This window comes from Phaseolus vulgaris, chromosome 6 (assembly GCF_051622355.1).
Source record: "Phaseolus vulgaris cultivar YP4 chromosome 6, ASM5162235v1, whole genome shotgun sequence".
NCBI lineage: Eukaryota > Viridiplantae > Streptophyta > Magnoliopsida > Fabales > Fabaceae > Phaseolus > Phaseolus vulgaris.
Genome location: NC_143503.1, coordinates 33,655,388 through 33,672,560, shown reverse-complemented (window position 1 = coordinate 33,672,560; position 17,173 = coordinate 33,655,388). Strand labels below are relative to the sequence as shown.

The 17,173-nt window shown below is 33.4% G+C and overlaps 4 protein-coding genes across 6 annotated transcripts; 3 read left to right on the top strand and 1 right to left on the bottom strand.

Annotated features, from left to right (window-relative positions):
• The first annotated feature begins 576 nt into the window (after nucleotides 1-576).
• Nucleotides 577-6,038, top strand: LOC137832416 (Metallo-hydrolase/oxidoreductase superfamily protein). The gene is made up of 10 exons (XM_068640573.2): nucleotides 577-887; nucleotides 958-1,093; nucleotides 2,181-2,308; nucleotides 3,317-3,464; nucleotides 3,548-3,653; nucleotides 4,184-4,242; nucleotides 4,943-4,978; nucleotides 5,070-5,179; nucleotides 5,371-5,437; nucleotides 5,878-6,038. The coding sequence occupies exons 1-9, from the start codon at nucleotides 697-699 to the stop codon at nucleotides 5,426-5,428; spliced, it is 972 nt and encodes a 323-aa protein (XP_068496674.1). The 5' UTR covers nucleotides 577-696; the 3' UTR covers nucleotides 5,429-5,437; nucleotides 5,878-6,038.
• Nucleotides 6,039-7,301: 1,263 nt separating this feature from the next.
• LOC137832417 (uncharacterized) lies at nucleotides 7,302-10,540 on the top strand. Of its 3 annotated transcripts, XM_068640577.2 has the most exons (5): nucleotides 7,311-7,486; nucleotides 7,558-7,792; nucleotides 8,049-8,145; nucleotides 8,548-8,613; nucleotides 9,690-10,540. In XM_068640577.2, the coding sequence occupies exons 3-5, from the start codon at nucleotides 8,086-8,088 to the stop codon at nucleotides 10,191-10,193; spliced, it is 630 nt and encodes a 209-aa protein (XP_068496678.1). In that variant the 5' UTR covers nucleotides 7,311-7,486; nucleotides 7,558-7,792; nucleotides 8,049-8,085; the 3' UTR covers nucleotides 10,194-10,540. The 3 variants fall into 3 exon arrangements, with proteins under 3 accessions (XP_068496675.1, XP_068496678.1, XP_090159771.1); XM_068640574.2 differs by lacking the exon at nucleotides 8,049-8,145 and having other exon boundaries at nucleotides 7,302-7,486; XM_090303645.1 differs by lacking the exons at nucleotides 7,311-7,486; nucleotides 8,049-8,145 and having other exon boundaries at nucleotides 7,487-7,792.
• A 420-nt stretch (nucleotides 10,541-10,960) lies between these two features.
• On the top strand, nucleotides 10,961-13,696 carry LOC137832414 (Tetratricopeptide repeat (TPR)-like superfamily protein). Its single transcript, XM_068640570.2, is given in 3 exon segments — nucleotides 10,961-11,092; nucleotides 11,164-13,546; nucleotides 13,548-13,696. Coding segments are annotated over 2 exon segments (2,370 nt in total). The 5' UTR covers nucleotides 10,961-11,092; nucleotides 11,164-11,191; the 3' UTR covers nucleotides 13,563-13,696.
• Nucleotides 13,697-15,942: 2,246 nt separating this feature from the next.
• On the bottom strand, nucleotides 15,943-16,659 carry LOC137832413 (large ribosomal subunit protein eL38z/eL38y). Its single transcript, XM_068640569.2, has 2 exons — nucleotides 16,470-16,659; nucleotides 15,943-16,191 (listed from the first exon to the last, which is right to left on the bottom strand). Exons 1-2 carry the CDS (start codon nucleotides 16,657-16,659, stop codon nucleotides 16,169-16,171), a joined length of 213 nt encoding a protein of 70 aa, XP_068496670.2. The 3' UTR covers nucleotides 15,943-16,168.
• Between the last annotated feature and the right edge of the window lie 514 nt (nucleotides 16,660-17,173).

The window sequence follows — 17,173 nt, the reverse complement described above, 5'->3', positions numbered from 1 at the left end:
TTATATTTTATGTGTTTGTACATTGTTTATCAATTGTGATATCGTATGCTTACACGAAAAATCCCGATGATATTATAGAAGTAACATCTAAAAAAATAAGATTACCAAATGAAAAATGATTATATATTTAAATTTTGTTTATTTTACTTTCATAAAAATATGTATATGTAATATTATTCCTAGAAAGAAAAAACATGTTTTTTTGAAAGATTTATAAAAAGATAATATAAATATTATATGAATGTTTATTTATTTTACATTAATATCAGTAATGTAGCTACTTGTGAACGTTAGAGCAAATCTAATAATATTAATTAAAACTAATATAACTACACATATGAATAGATTCTCTCTCAAGTAACTACGACATCTGAATTTTAAACATCATTCAAATCATCTACTTGTAATTAGTTGAATTAGATCAAATTAAATCAAATCAACCCATTGCTATAATATTCTTCAATAATAATTATAATAAAATATGGGTTTGAGTATCGAAGAAGCCACACACCAAACATGACCTAAAATAAAAATGAGAATTAAAATTAAAAATGTAAAGCTGATTTTGGCGGGTCTGAATTTCGCTATAAATATGAACTTGTATTGGAATATTCCTTCCCCAGAGCGCAAAACACACCGCACGAACGGAGTCTCTGTTTTTGGGTTGGAATCTCTGGATCCGTCGTGACTGACGGCATGGCCGCTTCCAATGGCTTCGTCGACGGCGCCGCCACTTCCACTCCTTCGGAATCGGCGTTGATCTTTCTCGGAACTGGTTGTTCTAGCATGGTTCCCAATCTCATGTGCCTCCTTCAACCCTCCAACCCTTCCTGCTCCGTCTGCTTCCAGTCATTGTCTATCCCTCCCGAACGAAATCCCAATTACAGGTCCTTCACTTTCTCCTTCCCCTTCCCTTCTTTCATTTCAAGAGAGAGGCTTCAAGATCTCGATTTGCAGGTGCAACACGTCTCTCCTGATTGACTACTGCGGCGACGCCAACGATCGCAAGTATATATTGATCGATGTTGGCAAGACCTTCAGGGAGACAGTGCTTAGGTGGTTCGTTTCCCATCGGATTCCCAGAGTTGATTCTGTGAGTGCATTTTTTCATGACGCCTTCTTAATTTAGAGATGGTTCCCTTTTTTGCGTAAGCTAGTGGATTGTAGAGTTCAATGTGGCTTTATGCCTCTTAGTAATCGATTGGAACTTTGATGAGGATTGCACAAACTGCTAATGAAAAAGAAATTCGTTGTTTCTTCTGATGTTGCACTTCGTACCTAGGTAGGCACGGATCTCCTTCATGTCTTGGCATAATTTAAGAAAGGCATCAACGTATTTCCTTGCAATGTATTGGATGAGTCAGAAACACGTGTAGGTCTTGTGCTAGTCATTATATTATTTACCTTTTGTAATTTTGGTCATGTTTGACATAGAGAAGAGAAATATGGCGGATGGAAATAAAGAGGATCTGTGGAAATAGGTAAGAAACAAAGTGAGTTAAAGGTGTTTTGTTGAAAATAAAAAATAGATAAGAGACGAGGAGAGAGACAGAAAGACATACGAAAATAAGTGAGATATAGAGCAATGAGCTTCACCATTTTTAAAAAATTTCTCCACCTTATTTCGCCTCTTTCAAACACACCACCTTCTTTCAATCTATCTCTCCTGTATTTCTCACCTACCTGACACACCCCAAAAGAAGCACTCTTCTCATCATAACTGAAGCAAAGCTTAATGGAGTGGCTTGCTTCCACTTTTTCGTCCTCAGGGTAAAATTGGCTCCTAAATACCGTTGTTGTTTTGATAAATGATGTGATTTCTATCTTATCTCTAATTTACCGGACTACGGGTGATATTCTGAAAGTTTATCAATTGAATGAGAAAATTTGTTAAGTGGTACTCAGCCTTTTTAAATTCCTGAGATTGTAAAAGTCTGTTTGCTTATGAAGGTAGAAAGTCTTTTAAGTGTTCATCGACTAGAAAAAGATTTATATTTTCAGTTGATAAACTCTCTCAAGCTCTTCTAGCTTGTATCCAAATAGGCCCTAAACTATTTTAGTACATGCTTGGATACAATAGGTTTACAAACTTTTACCTATATTATTTCCTTGCAATTTGCATTTACCTACCTGAATCTCACTTTATCTGAAAAACAAATTTAATCGTTCTTGATTTGCAGATTATTTTAACTCATGAACATGCTGATGCAGTCCTTGGATTGGATGATATACGTGCTGTGCAGCCTTTTAGTCCAACAAATGATATTGATCCCACACCCATATATCTAAGTCAACATTCAATGGATAGGTAACTCTATTAGCGACTTATTGTTTTTTAATTAAATATTGGTAATATTAACCTACTACATGATTTAGCTAATATGAAACTTCCATCTAATTTCAAAAAACCTTCATACACATCTGTTAAGAATAAGGCACCACCATACAATATAACCCTAACCATCAAATAGTAACCGAACCATCATTCCTGACTCAATTGCAAAATTATAGTCAAATACCCTAAATATCAAGACTTCGACAATTTAACCTTCAGTGGGTAAATGGGCCTGGGAAACACCCTGTGCGGGACCATTGCTACCATTGATTTTAGTTATTCTTTCTATCACTTGCTTAAACTGGAAGTTCTGACATATCACTTGCACACTAGATAAACTTAGTTACTTAAGAAGATATAGATAAACAAATCACATTTTATTACATAAAAAATCATCACATGTATTTCATGGTTAATTAACACAGGAAGGTTAGTGACATATTTTTGTAACACACTTCATGATTGATAGAAGTTTACTGAAAATCATTGATTTTGGTGAACTCACTTGTAAATTAGGAGAGTCATTATTAGAAGCGTGACCCATCAAAGTTAGCGATTTCCAATAATTTCAGCCAATCATAGGGAGAATGTTACAATGAATGTTGCCAGCTTTCCTCTTCTTAACACAAAATATGTCTCATTAACATAAAAGGCAGCTAGTTGCACCACTAGTTGTGATAGTCAGTCAGTTAAGTTAAAACTTAACATTCAGTATGGACTTTGATTTTCAACATAGATTATGTTATTCAATTCAAGTTCCCATCACAGGATAATTATATAGCCTTTCTAAAATTATTATCATGCAAGCCTTTGAGATGAAATCAGTGCTTTGTGTGCACTTCTCAACCATTGTATTTGAACGGTTGTATATCTGGAAAATGATATTTTCTTGAATCTTTATCACAATGCCCCTTTCATTTGTTTTCATGGTTGTCTTATGCTCTCCAGGAGTTGATTCTATGTTTTAAATCTTTGCAACAGCATAGCAGAGAAGTTTCCTTATTTGGTTCGGAAAAAACTTAAGGAAGGGGAAGAAGTACGAAGAGTGGCTCAAATTGACTGGAACATTATTGATGATGACTGCAACCAACCTTTTTCTGCATCAGGATTAAAATTCACTCCTTTACCAGTTAATTTCCAGGATCTTTGTTGTTAATGGCGATGATGCAGCACCCTTTGTTATAAGGATTTAACTGTTTCTTTATAACATAGGTTATGCATGGAGAGGATTACATATGTTTGGGCTTTCTTTTTGGTGAGAAAAGTAGGGTGGCTTATATATCTGATGTTTCCCGGTTTCCTGCTAGTACAGAGCATGGTATGTTTTACATTAGTTTCTTCTTGCTTGGACATATGCATCTAGCTATACGTTTTCTAAGATATAAAGAATCTATAATCTATCTGATTTATCATATATTTTGTTAAGATTCCAAGTGTGAGTTTTCCCCACATTGAGTAGGAATGTGTCTAAAGAGCAATAAATATAAAAAAATAAAAATCGACATACCTAATGTCTTAAGGTTTTGGGTTAGAATTGGTATCTTTGACTTTCTTATTTGAAATGTTCATGTCTCATTGGTGCCGAATCTCCCTGGAATTTTCCCATAGAAAAATCCCTACATATTCTTACTCTCTTTATCTCTTCATTGGAAAAAGGACAGTGGTCATGGTTTGCTCATTTTGGCTGTTTTGCACATGCTGTCATTCTGTAGTTTGGACAGTATGCGTAGCATTTTAGATTGCAATAACACCATAAGACAGTTTCATGTTTGAAGCATGCATAAGAAAACTATGAAATGAATTACCATTTTAAACATCTTATATCTAGCAATAAATTTCTTCTTACAGTTATCTCAAAAAGTGGAGCTGGACAGTTGGATCTTCTTATATTGGATTCATTATATAAGGTCAGTAGTTCCATCTTCAACTCTTTTGGGTTTAAATTATAAATATGATGTTCATGCCGTGTTCCAGGTATATAATATCAGTTATGTTCCGCCACTGAATTTGTTCCGGTAATGTACATGATATACCAGTAAAGGATCTCTTCACGCCCAAAGGGCATGAATGCACGAACCCTCAACACGCAAAAGTCTTATTATGAATTTTTAAGGATTTTTTTTTTTTTTTTATTTCTTGTCACTTGATATGCTTGATTTATTTTCTGTTACATCATTCTTGTATAATTTAAAGTGATTTTTTCTTAACTTTTTCTTATGGCTTGCGTTGCTTCAATCTGGTGTTAATTTGTTTTGTGGAATACTAGTGTCTCTTTACAGTAGTATTTTTTTCAATTTTATTTTCTTTTTCTTATACATGGCGGACACCTCTTATTTGTTGTAAGTTTAATTACTTTATCAGAGAAGGCTGATAAAATATGATTACTTGATCCATATGCGCTGGACAATTCGTTTAAAATTTTCATGCACTTCACATATATTCATCATTAAAATTATGAAACATTGTACCTAAAAACCATAAATACCAAATTTCATTGCCTGATGATTTTGAAGTGGGAATTTTCAGATTCATGTCAATTTATTCTGTATTTTACCTTTTGTATTTATTTACTTGCTGATTTATTGTTTTTTGTGTTATTTATCACAGACTGGGTCACATAATGTCCACCTTTGTTTTCCACAGGTTTGTTTTCAATTTTACATCAAAAGGTTATGTTTACCCTTCATAACCCCTGACATTGATGGTGTAGTGTTATTAATTGGTAATTTTACAGACTTTAGAAACTGTGAAGAGATTGTGTCCTAAGCAAGCACTACTTATTGGTATGACTCACGAATTTGATCACCATAAAGACAACGAGTTTTTGAAGGAGTGGTCCAAAAGGTATGACTTGTTTTTTTTTTTAAGAAGTCGAAACCGTTGCAAATACATATATAATAACTATCATGATGATCTAATAGTAAACAGGGAACCTGGAATACTAAACCCTTACATGTGTGTGTGTGTTTTACTCTGTTTATATTGTAGGTTTTAGAAAGTGATAGAAATGACTCTTCTATTATTGTATTATTTAGGGAAGGAATTCCAGTACAGCTTGCTCATGATGGTCTGAGAGTCCCGATACACTTATAGTAAGGAAAGGTAACACTACTTCATTTTTTCATCAAGGGTGGTACTAAAGAACTAACTAGGACATGAATTGTTCACTGTTTATGATGAGTGGTGTGTGCATTTGTGTCTGATTTAAGGAAATGGATAGGGAGTAGGTGTGGGATGTCAAAATAATTGACTCGTTTGCTCGGTCAGTGGTAAAATCTGAGAAATTACTTTCATAAAGTAGAAGTAGATAAATTTGTGCAGTGGAGTGTAAACGAAGTAGAGTTTTTTTGTCTCCGAAAACAAACATACTCTTCCTTGTACCTTAGCCATTGACATTTTGGAACTGATTACGTATTTTAGTACCAGGCATATTATTATTACCTTTTCTACTCCCCGTGTATTCCTTTATTAGTAGCCATATTGACTTTCGATGAATATCGATGTTCTTAAATCTTAATATGTGCTATATCATGTTATTGCAGGTTAAAGCATGTGACAATGTATCCCCCATACCGTGATCTTAATTAGATTGTATTGGAGCATTAACATTCTTTACAGAATATCCTCATTTTTTGTATTAGTAAAAATTTCTGTATTACAATGATAACTTATTTTGATGGAAATCCCGATTCTTCTAATTAAACTCGTGAAAGCTGTATCAGAATCATTCTATACTCGACTCCTTAATCCCAGAGAAAACAAATTGAGTAATGAGCTTTAAGAGCTTAAAGAATCCACGTCTTAAATTTCTTTGGCAGTCTGAGTCACCACGATGAAACTAATCTGCTGTACAAATTATTTATTATTCAATTGTACTGCGATTGCTCTAAATAATAATTGGAATTGCTCAATATATATAATTAAGTTAATCTAAATGACATAATTATTTGCTGTCTTTCATGTATGTTTTCTATTTGTGATATGAATTTACACTCCTGAGTAACTCAAATTTCGATAATGAATACTGCATGTTGTACAAGTATATTATTTTACTAGATTAGAAATTAAGGATTTATAAGTATCTCATTCTATTCAATATATATTCGATTAATAAAATAGAATATATATTAGAGTAGTTTAATATGAAAAAGCATTTGTCGAACAAGAATAAAAATCTTTCACAGTGTGCATTTAGAATAATCTTGGTTCTTTATTTGTAAAAGACCACGATTGAAATATGCGAAACAACAACATAAACTGAATGCTACCGTAGGTTGCACGGTTGGAATCCAGTCATCCTATGATCTATTTAATCAGTAATTTTTATTTGACCCGTAAGTTTTTAACCCATATTCCACTCAATTATTTTAGGTCAATTTTAAAGCATGTAACCTAATAATTTTTTGTAATACAATATGATACAAACTACAGTAAATTAGTTTATTTTTATAAAAAATGTTTTATAAATTTCTGTATAACTTATTTTTTTATTTTCTAAAAACATTCTCTCACATACTGTCATATACACGTGTATTATTTTTTTATGAAAAATAGTTTAGAGTTTAATTTATATGTTTGTCGGTGTAAAATATATTTATGAATGGAATTAAATAATAAAAATTTACACTGACAATTTATACAAATTAAATTAAAATATAAACATAAAGGTGAAATTATCTGTAAAATAAAGTCTATTAGCCTTTATATTTCATTATATTGAAATTACAATCCATGTTGAATTAAGTTACAGACAAAAGACAAGGTTCTGAGCCTTGTGCATTTCATTTTTTTTATATAAAATGATATTATTGAAAAATATGTTATATTTTTACAAAAGAAAAACTATATTATAAATACTTAAACAATTTTATTTATGTTCTGCATGTCTAATATTATATTTATCCTCTCATTTATTTTATGCTTTCGACCATAAATTTCTTAGATATTAAACATTTTTTTGTTTCATGTTACAAAGCATGTGAACGTGTTGAACTAGTCAATGCACGTGATATTGTTTTTTGGGTTCCATTTGCAAGACTTGGTCGTTTACAAGAAAGAACAGAAGACCATGCAGAAGGAAACAACCAGTTGAGTTCCTCAAATCAATCAGGAACCTTTCTAGAAAGCAGCTTCAAATTGTGGAAGGTTCAGGTATGCGTGTTTTAAGGTTTGTTTTTCATATTTGATGAGTCTGAGGACAAATACAAACATTGATAATTTAGTGCCAGTGAAGGAGCTTAGAAGCAAGGCTAACTAAGAATATACAAAGTACAAACATAAGAGATGGCATGTTCTGTGTCTTTTAACAAGAAGAATTTGGACATAAGTTTCTTCGTTTTCAAGCCAACTATTGTGATCATAGATCACCTAGTTCAAGGACTCAAACACTTCTCCTTAACCACTGAGAGCCTTGGTTGTGTTCAGAGCTCTATATTTAGAAGCATCCATGGAAATATGGTAAGTTTTTTCTTTAATTTCTCAGCTGTTTAATTTCAGTTCATTTTAAACCATTTCTCCTTACTTAATTATCTCAGTTTTGAATTGTATGACCTAAATTTCTGTGTCTAGTGGATTCAATTTGTTTGAAACTTAGCTGACTATAGTTTATGAAAAACCGTTTTTTATCCTTGAATGATATAAATCAATGGCTAGGAAGACAATAACTGACAGTTTGCATCCAAAATTGATTATATTTTATCATTCTTATTTTCAGATTTGTTTTCCACGTGGGATTTTGGACCCACGAGTTCATGTTCATGAAGAACTTCTATCTTTCAGTGAATGACAACTTCAGATGCCATTGCTTCATGGTAGTTTACCATCTGTAATGGTTTAATCTGTCATCAATTCACAGATATATAGTTTAACATCTGTGATCATGCTTGTGTTCAATTAACTAGTTGTTTTTTAGCATGTGGCTTCTCAGCGATAATCAATTTCCTGAATTAGAAGCAGAAAATTCTAAATTTCGACAATAATTACACTGGTTTCATTGATTAGAACTATCTTTTGGACCCAACAAAATTCTAAACTTCTACTGTACTTATACCGGTTTCATTCCATCTATCCCACAAATGATGTTTTGTTCTGTTGTGTTCTGTGTTAATGTTAATCTCTTTTGGGTTGATCTTCTTTTCATTGATCACACACCATTGTTCTTTATCTTTCTTGATTCATTTGTTAACTTTGTGATATTTATGCTGTGTAATCAGATCATATGGTATGGAGCATGGCCGAGGCAGTCGAGTAAGGAAAAAGAGGAACTGACCTCAACCCTTGTAAGTTGAACCTTGACTATTCGTGTCACTTTTTTTCTTGAATCATCAAAATAGGAAAAGTATTCCATTCCTAATAAAATTCATTTGAAACATTGACATTTGCTTCAACCAAATCCACTGCCAGCCCGCAAAGGTAGAACAAATAGATATAATTTTAAGGGCAAGTCGATTAAAATTTGGCCCACACATCTTTAAGTAATAAGAAATGCATAGACATGCCAAGGAAAAATGTTCTCTTTATGGAATAGTCATTCGGTTATCTACTAGAAAACGAATACAAATATTGTGTCAATTTTTATTGCCGAAGTACACATAATGTGTCTTGTCAAGGACCAATTCTCACAAAACCTTAAGCTATTAGGTGACTTGTTTTATATCTAGCAATTGCAATGTTCATTGAGTTCTACCATTAAAATATGACATGGGGTTATCTAAATTTGAATCCCTTACTGATTTCAAGATAATGTGAAGAACTTCGGAAAAGTAGCAAGATTGCTACCTACTACATTTTTGGAAATGAAACAACCGAGACAAATTCTTTTCCTTTTGAAATAATTATAAAGAAGTAGATTTTAAGTCATATTCAATTTTGTAAAATCGTTTACACTACTTATATATTATTATGAAAATTCATAATTTTTATTCGACATCAGATCTTCCATCTCAATGTTTGTTTGTTTATTACTTACAAAAACAATTTTCTCTCTTCTAAAAAGCTTGTCTCCTTGACACAATTGAAAGTGTTCTTAGTACATTTCTTTTGTAAAAGTTGATCTCTACTTGAAGAAAACAGAAGAGGGTGAGAGAAAATCTCTTAGTTGTTTCTGCATTTTAGATTTCAAAACACTTGTTTTAGAAACAATTTTCTAAACTCAATATATTTTGGATGAAAATTTGATTGTTGAACAGCATGGATTTGTTTCAGAGAACAACTTCTCAAATAAAAAGCGAGAAGAGAATCATGCAAACTCTTATTCTTTAGCTATCTTTCAGTTTAATCAAAGTACACTGATCACCTTTTCCTTTTATTCGTAGTTTTTTATGTATTTATTTATGCTATTGTTGACACTCTACAGAAAACAATGTTAACCAACAGCATATCAACCATGGGTGTATTAATTGATCACAGTTTCCTTGAAGCATATGGTGGAGAATCAAGAGATGGCTCTTCAACAGCAAAATTTTCCACTGGGGACATAATATCCTTGAACTCGGCAGTCACCACTACCAATGACCTTAATGACCTCTGCTATGCTGTTCTAGCAATTTTAAGGTCTCGCTTTGCCAAAATGGAAGGAACAATCTCTGGCCTTTGCTTCAAGGGACAAAGCAAACCCAGAATGGTGTGCATTCATGTCTGGAAGTCTCTCCATTTTTGTTACTCATGGATTCTCAACTCTGACCAAAGAAAATGGATGATGCCATATCTTGAACGTTTCTCCATTGAGATGAAGTATGACATTTTCCGAGTAGTCTATGTTAGTGGTGACAATGTGGTTGATTTTAACTGTATTTCTACTCATCAGAAGTTAGAGAATGGGAAAGAGAGTAGCAGGCATGAGCAGGTTTTGCAGAACTGAGACAGCTGCAAAGGGTTTCAAGTTTAGAACCATCATCTTTTGCAAGTTTTTAATCTCCCTCTTATGTTGTAAATATTGCAGATTACTTTTTCAAAGTTAGGTTGCAATCTCCCTCTTACTCAAAATTGTATGTTACTTACTAAGTAGCCATGCTCTGACACCTTCTCAACAAGTTTTCAAAGCAATACTATGTATGGTTTTGGACTGCATGGTGTTCATCAGTGAAAGTATGAGTCATATTTAACAAAGCAATACTGTGTACGGTTTTGGCTTTGGATGTCTCAATGTTCAGAGAAAGTATGAACCAAAGGGCAAAGTTTGAATAAAAATGTGTGATTCATCTAAAATGAAGGGCAAAGAAGTGTCACCTGATATATATTTTAACCCCAAAGTGGACTCATTAGTTGGGTTCGATTTCAGAAATAGTTGAGAAAAAAAAATAGTTTGGAAATGTAAATAGATGACTCCTCCATAATAAATAAAGGTTTTTTTTAATCTAAATTGAGCATTTTATTTTTTTTAATGTTTACAAATTATTTAAATTCTTAAAAAATGTTGTAGTCTTTAAAAAAAAAGTGTTATTAAAAATAAGGTCAAACTCACTGAACACCCTGTATCTCATAACGTCTTTTAACAAAAATTCTTAAATAATTAAAAAACACAAAAAAATATATTCTCATGATTAAAATAACCGAAATAACTTTATAAAAATTTAAAGATAAAATTATACAGCCTAGATAGCTATTTAAAATGTGCCAAAAAAAAAAAGGTATTTAAAATTTCCCATCTTCACTTCACCTGTTTCAAAAATATTGTTCTTTCAATTTCCCCTCTTCAAATTGCCGATTCCATTTTCATGAATTTCCTACACTCACTTCCATCTTCAGTCGGAGAGAGAGGTATGTGTTGTTGATTTTCACATTTTCCTTTTCTTCCTCGTCTCTCACCAACTCAATTCCTTTAATTGTAGTTAATCAATTCTCAAAGATTTTTCACTGATGCCACTTCTGAGGTTCAATTATCATCTACTGGCAAAACTTTTAGCTTCCGACTTCCGTGATAACCATTTCCCCTCTATTGCTTTCACCCTTTTTTCTGCTTCTTATTCAACCGCTGGTCTCAGATATCAAAGTGAGGGTAAACGCAGTAACATTAGGAATTTCAAAGATGGATTGGGGAAAGCGGGTTCTGCTTATCAAGAAAGCTTAAGTTTTGCTGCGAGTGTTTGTGATGGGGCAGAAGAAGAAGAGAGTGATGAACGAGAGGGGTCTAGTGATGATGATAGTCTTGAGTTTATCACCTCCTTTCGTGGTAGCAACCGCAAAGAGAGAGAAAGTATTGCAAGAGTTGAAATTGGTGAGGCTGAACTTAGGCACCCTTTGGTTAGGGAAGTTTGTAGGTTAATCACACTTAGGTCGGATTGGAACCCTAATTTTGAAGGACATTTGAGGCACTTGTTGAGAAGCCTCAAGCCCCCACTTGTTTGTGCTGTTTTGCGCTCTCAGGCTGATGAACGTGTTGCTTTGAATTATTTTTATTGGGCTGATAGACAGTGGCGCTACAGACATGACCCTGTTGTGTACTATACAATGCTGGATGTTCTTAGCAGGACCAAATTGTGCCAAGGTGCGAGGAGGGTTCTTCGGCTAATGACTCGCCGCGGAATTGAATGCTCACCCGAAGCTTTTGGCTATGTGATGGTGTCTTATAGTCGTGCAGGCAAGTTGAGGAATGCATTGCGAGTTTTGACCTTGATGCAGAAAGCTGGGGTTGAACCTGATTTGTCTATATGTAACACTACTATCTATGTTCTGGTGAAGGGCAATAAATTGGAGAAGGCGCTGAGGTTCTTGGGACGAATGCAGGTGACTGGAATCAAACCCAATGTTGTAACTTACAACTGCTTGATTAAGGGTTACTGTGATATAAATCGGATTGAAGATGCATTGGAGCTTATTGCAGGAATGACAACCAAGGGTTGCTGTCCAGATAAAGTTAGTTACTATACTGTGATGGCTTTTCTCTGTAAGGAGCGAAAAATTGATCAAGTGAAGCATTTAATGGAGAACATGGTTCAGGATAGTAACTTAATACCAGATCAGGTTACATATAATACGCTTATCCACATGCTTTCAAAGCATGGGCATGCAGATGATGCTCTTGCTTTCCTAAAGGAAGCAGAAGACAAGGGTTTCCACGTGGATAAGATTGGGTATAGCGCAATAGTTCACTCGTACTGTCAAAAGGGGAGGATGGGTGAGGCAAAAAGTTTAGTGATTGATATGTATTCAAGAGGATGTAACCCGGATGTAGTGACCTATACTGCAATTATTAATGGATTTAGTCTCTTGGGGAGGATAGATGAAGCAAAAAAAATGCTGCAGCAGATGAAAAAACATGGGTGCAAACCAAATACGGTATCATATACAGCTTTGTTGAATGGCCTCTGTCGTAGTGGAAAATCATTAGAGGCAAGAGAGATGATAAGTGTAAGTGAGGAGCATTGGTGGACCCCAAATGCCATCACTTACGGTGCCGTGATGCATGGGCTTCGTAGGGAGGGAAAATTGTCCGAGGCCTGTGATTTGACCATGGAAATGATTGGAAAAGGGTTTTTCCCTACTCCAGTTGAAATTAACCTGTTAATACAGTCACTCTGCCAAAATCAGAAAGTAGTAGAAGCTCAAAAATATTTAGAGAAATGTCTGAGTAAGGGATGTGCCATTAATGTCGTAAATTTCACTACTGTAATTCATGGTTTTTGTCAGATCGGTGACATAGAAGGTGCACTCTCAGTGCTAGATGACATGTACTTAAGTAACAAACATCCTGATGCTATCACATATACGACATTATTTGATGCATTGGGGAAGAAAGGTAGACTGGACGAGGCAGCCGAGTTGATTGTAAAGATGCTCAGCAAAGGTTTGGATCCAACTCCTGTAACATACAGATCAGTTATCCACCGTTATTGTCGATGGGGTAGAGTGGATGATATGTTGAACTTATTGGAAAAAATGCTCGTTAGGCAGCCATTTAAAACAGTATACAATCAGGTTATTGAAAAGCTTTGTGATTTTGGGAACCTTGAGGAGGCTGAGAAACTACTGGGAAAGGTATTGAGAACAACATCAAAACATGATGCTCATACATGCCATGTTTTGATGGAAAGCTATCTAAAGAAAGGGCTTTCTCTATCAGCGTATAAAGTGGCTTCTCAAATGTTTAGACGTAATTTGGTTCCTAATTTAAAATTGTGCGAGAAAGTGAGCAAAATGCTGGTGTTAGATGGAAAGTTGGCGGAGGCTGATAACCTTATGTTACGATTTGTTGAGCGTGGAATACAACAAAACTGAGATGCATTTGTGAAGTTAGCTGCTATTAGAAGCTTAAGTCTCATAGCAATGATTTTGTTTTCAATTTTCTTTATCATTTTCAATTTCACTCATATAACTATCATTTATTGTGATTTAGATTATTTTATCGTTTTTTTAGTTCAGTCACATTGCTTTCCATTCTCTGGTGATAATGATATGCATTGAATACCATTCACAAGAACACGCTTCCAGTTTTATCCTAAACTTCAAACTGATAAGTCAATCCTCAGCCTAAATATTCCAAGTGTACATGATCTCATGATGAAGCCATTCCTTGATAATAATGTTGCCATGAGAGACATGGGTACAGAAATTCGTAGGTCAAGGGTCTTCGGGATTTCTACCCCTGTTGGTTCAGCTAGTCCACCACGTAGCTCTACATGTCAGTGCCTTTAACTCCTATAGGATGGATGCACCTGCTATAACATTTGCGCACAACATCATTGTCGAGTACCAAAAGAAAAAGTTGTCAAACGATTTGTAGTGTAGCTCAAGACGAGGAGAGAGGTATTACAAGGTTTCTTTGTCACTCACTTTCTATAAGAACTTAGATCAATATTTTATAAAATAAAAAACAAGAAACTGAAAAACAGTAATTGTAGAATCATATTAATGTCTACATCTTTTCTAATGTGATCTTATGTTAAAATTTGCAGACACAACAGCATGAGGATATCAAAATTCAAGCATGGAAAAGTCATCGAAAGTAAAATTATAAGTAGAAATGAGAAGAATTCAGGTACTTGGCTTAGTACATATTCATTGGAAAGAAACTTCTTATATAAGAATTTAAGAATTTGTTAAGATTAATGTTTGCTTGAATATATTGCATTAAATTTTTGGTTCGAGGTAAATTGGAAACTGTTTATCTGCAAGTGTACATGGATAGTTTATATTCCTTTTTATGACATATATTGGAAACTTGAGGAGCTGATCAAATAATAATTTTAGTTTCGAAGTTGTTTTACAGGATCAGAGCATCACTCTTCGATCAACTCTGAAATTCATGATGGCCTTAGAAGTTAGAAATATTTGAAGAAAAAGAAAGTGTCTACCACATGCCTTTGTCTACTTTGTCATTGATTTAATCATCCAAATCTACATATATACAATTCATCTAAATTTTGGCAACTGTTTAATAATGTTAATCACGTTTATTATTCTTTTACTTTTGTTTGTCTTCCCCGCTTCTTTGTTTTTGTTCAATAAAACAGATGAATATATTTCGTACAAGGTGTCTTCCTTCTATAAAACAAAATACACAAATTATATATTTTATATTTGTGAATGACAAGTCATAAATATTAGATAATCACATTTCATCATAATAATATAAGAAAAGATTTATTAAATATGTATTTATTCTAAAAAAAGGTTTAACTTTAAAAAAGCTAAAAATTTAGTTTGTATATTTATATACTTTTCTCGTTCAAAAAAAAGAGAATACTCATAAAGAGGATAAAAGCAAAATATAAGAAATTGGTACACGAATGAAATCTATCTGAAGAGATAGAAGTTTAGAGGCTTGCTAGTCTTCCTCTTTATAAACAAGAGATATGAAATAATTTTTTTCAAAAATGACAGAAAAAATAATAGGATTAAAACTATTAAAACGTGGTATTATAGTGATGTTTAAATCTAAATAGTTTTTCTAATTTAAATATTATAATTTTTCATTATGCTTTTCTTGGAAAAATGTTGAACTCAACAAATTTAAAAACCTAAGGTGAGTTTTGTTAGGAAAAAAATTAATCATGTTACCCATACTCTAAATAAGACATCTCGATTAAATACTTATAACGAAATTTATAATTTTTTATTCACATTTGTAATCAAACTTTCGTTTCGAACAATATATCATACTTCCATTTAAAATAAAAGAATCTTATATTAAGATAAGATTATTGATAAACTAGATACTAATTGAGATCTGCCAACATCTTTAAGAGTATCCATTCTCTAATCATAATTATTTTTGTTATCTGCGTTATAGAAAATTACATTAAAAATCTAATAGCAATAATAAAACTTTAATTTTCGCCTATGAACAGCATGAAATATACTAAAGCAGAAACTAAATTTTTTTGATACTGTTGTTTCATTGCTAGAGTAATTTTTTTTATTGTGGGTAATCTTCGCCAACAAAATAAATTATAAAGCAACCAAAGTGTTTGGACAAAAATTATTTTGAACCCCATCAACATATTTTACGCACAGTACACTTCGAATTTCTTGGCTTGCAATGACAGTGCAATACCACCATCATGAACCTCTTAAGCCATGAAACCGCAACATCTTGCCAGTTACCAAGACAAGAATTCCTCACTTGTTTTTATATATTAGTAGGCTTGTAGCCTGACTGAATAACAAAGTAAAATAAAACAGACAATAAATTCATATATATAGTTCCATAGCAAAAAAATATTCCATTAGACATAATTAAAGTTTCATTTTCCAGAACCGCTTCAAACAATCAAGTCCTAGCAGTGTTCTAAATATAAAAGACAAACTCACAAAATCTCATGCTTCAACTACATAGGAGTAAACTTTAGAGAAAAATTAAAGAAAATCTTCTCCTTAATCTTTCAAGCGCTTCCTTTACAGGTCTTGAACACTCAAACCTGACAATCATCAACAACAATATAAGTTGCAGGGCAATAAACGAAACGACCAAGACCATATAACACAAACTAAAATAATACAAAACATAAGTTCCCCAAAATGATACAGCTACTAATTAACCAGTTCAAAATTTAGTTGCTCAAAGAAATGCATATCCCCTCAACCAAATACTACGCAATTCATTATGCATATATCACAATTGGTATTTGGCATACACCGTATCAAAACTGGAGCTATGATAAACATAAAATCCCAAACTACAAATTCCATTACTAACCTGGAGGAAGTGATTGCTTCAATTTATCAGCTTTCTCTGGGTCAAACACACAGAGTGTGTAGAGGTACTTGGAGCATCTAACCTTGAACTTAACCACGTCTCTGCTCCTCTTGATCTTCACCGACCTCGCATCCTTCCTTCTGGCAGTGAGAAGGAAGTCCTTAATCTCGTGAATTTGCTTAGGCTGCATAGCAAGTACCACACAAGCATTAACAGCAATTTCAAAGCATGAACAGTACATAAGAGCAAATACTCCAACAGAAAAACATTTACAGAGCTACGCAACCTAACTGAACGTTCACTCACATCCAAACATAATCAAGTACCAACGTTGAAATTAGGAGAAAATAAAACTCTTAGAAATCCGAAAATCCTGAATAAGGGTATAGTTAAGAATTACTAAATCTAATTATACCCTCACACCAGCAAATCGAAAACGCTACACTGTCACTAACTCCACCTAGCTTCTTTACACCAAATAATTCGACACGGAAATAGGTTTTCCAACATTCTTTCAGGGAAACTCGATTAAAAACGGAGACATTAGTTAATCTGTTGTTATAGTAAGCACAACTGAAACTAAAAAACCAAAGAAAAGAGAGAAAGATAATTGAGAAGAGAGAATGAGCAATCACCATGGTTGCGATGGACACAGCGGTGGCAGAGAACAGAGGCGCAACCAAATGTGATGTTAATTGAAAAAC

Coding starts and splice junctions, on each gene's coding strand:
- LOC137832416 (XM_068640573.2), top strand. CDS start 697: ATGGCCGCTTCCAATGGCTTCGTCGACGGCGCCGCCACTTCCACTCCT. Junction 2,309..3,316: donor AGTCAACATTCAATGGATAG/GTAACTCTATTA, acceptor TCTTTGCAACAG/CATAGCAGAGAAGTTTCCTT. Junction 4,979..5,069: donor TCCACCTTTGTTTTCCACAG/GTTTGTTTTCAA, acceptor GTAATTTTACAG/ACTTTAGAAACTGTGAAGAG.
- LOC137832417 (XM_068640574.2), top strand. CDS start 7,619: ATGGCATGTTCTGTGTCTTTTAACAAGAAGAATTTGGACATAAGTTTC. Junction 7,793..8,547: donor GAAGCATCCATGGAAATATG/GTAAGTTTTTTC, acceptor CTGTGTAATCAG/ATCATATGGTATGGAGCATG. Junction 8,614..9,689: donor AGGAACTGACCTCAACCCTT/GTAAGTTGAACC, acceptor GACACTCTACAG/AAAACAATGTTAACCAACAG.
- LOC137832413 (XM_068640569.2), bottom strand. CDS start 16,659: ATGCAGCCTAAGCAAATTCACGAGATTAAGGACTTCCTTCTCACTGCC. Junction 16,192..16,469: donor GAAGCAATCACTTCCTCCAG/GTTAGTAATGGA, acceptor GATGATTGTCAG/GTTTGAGTGTTCAAGACCTG.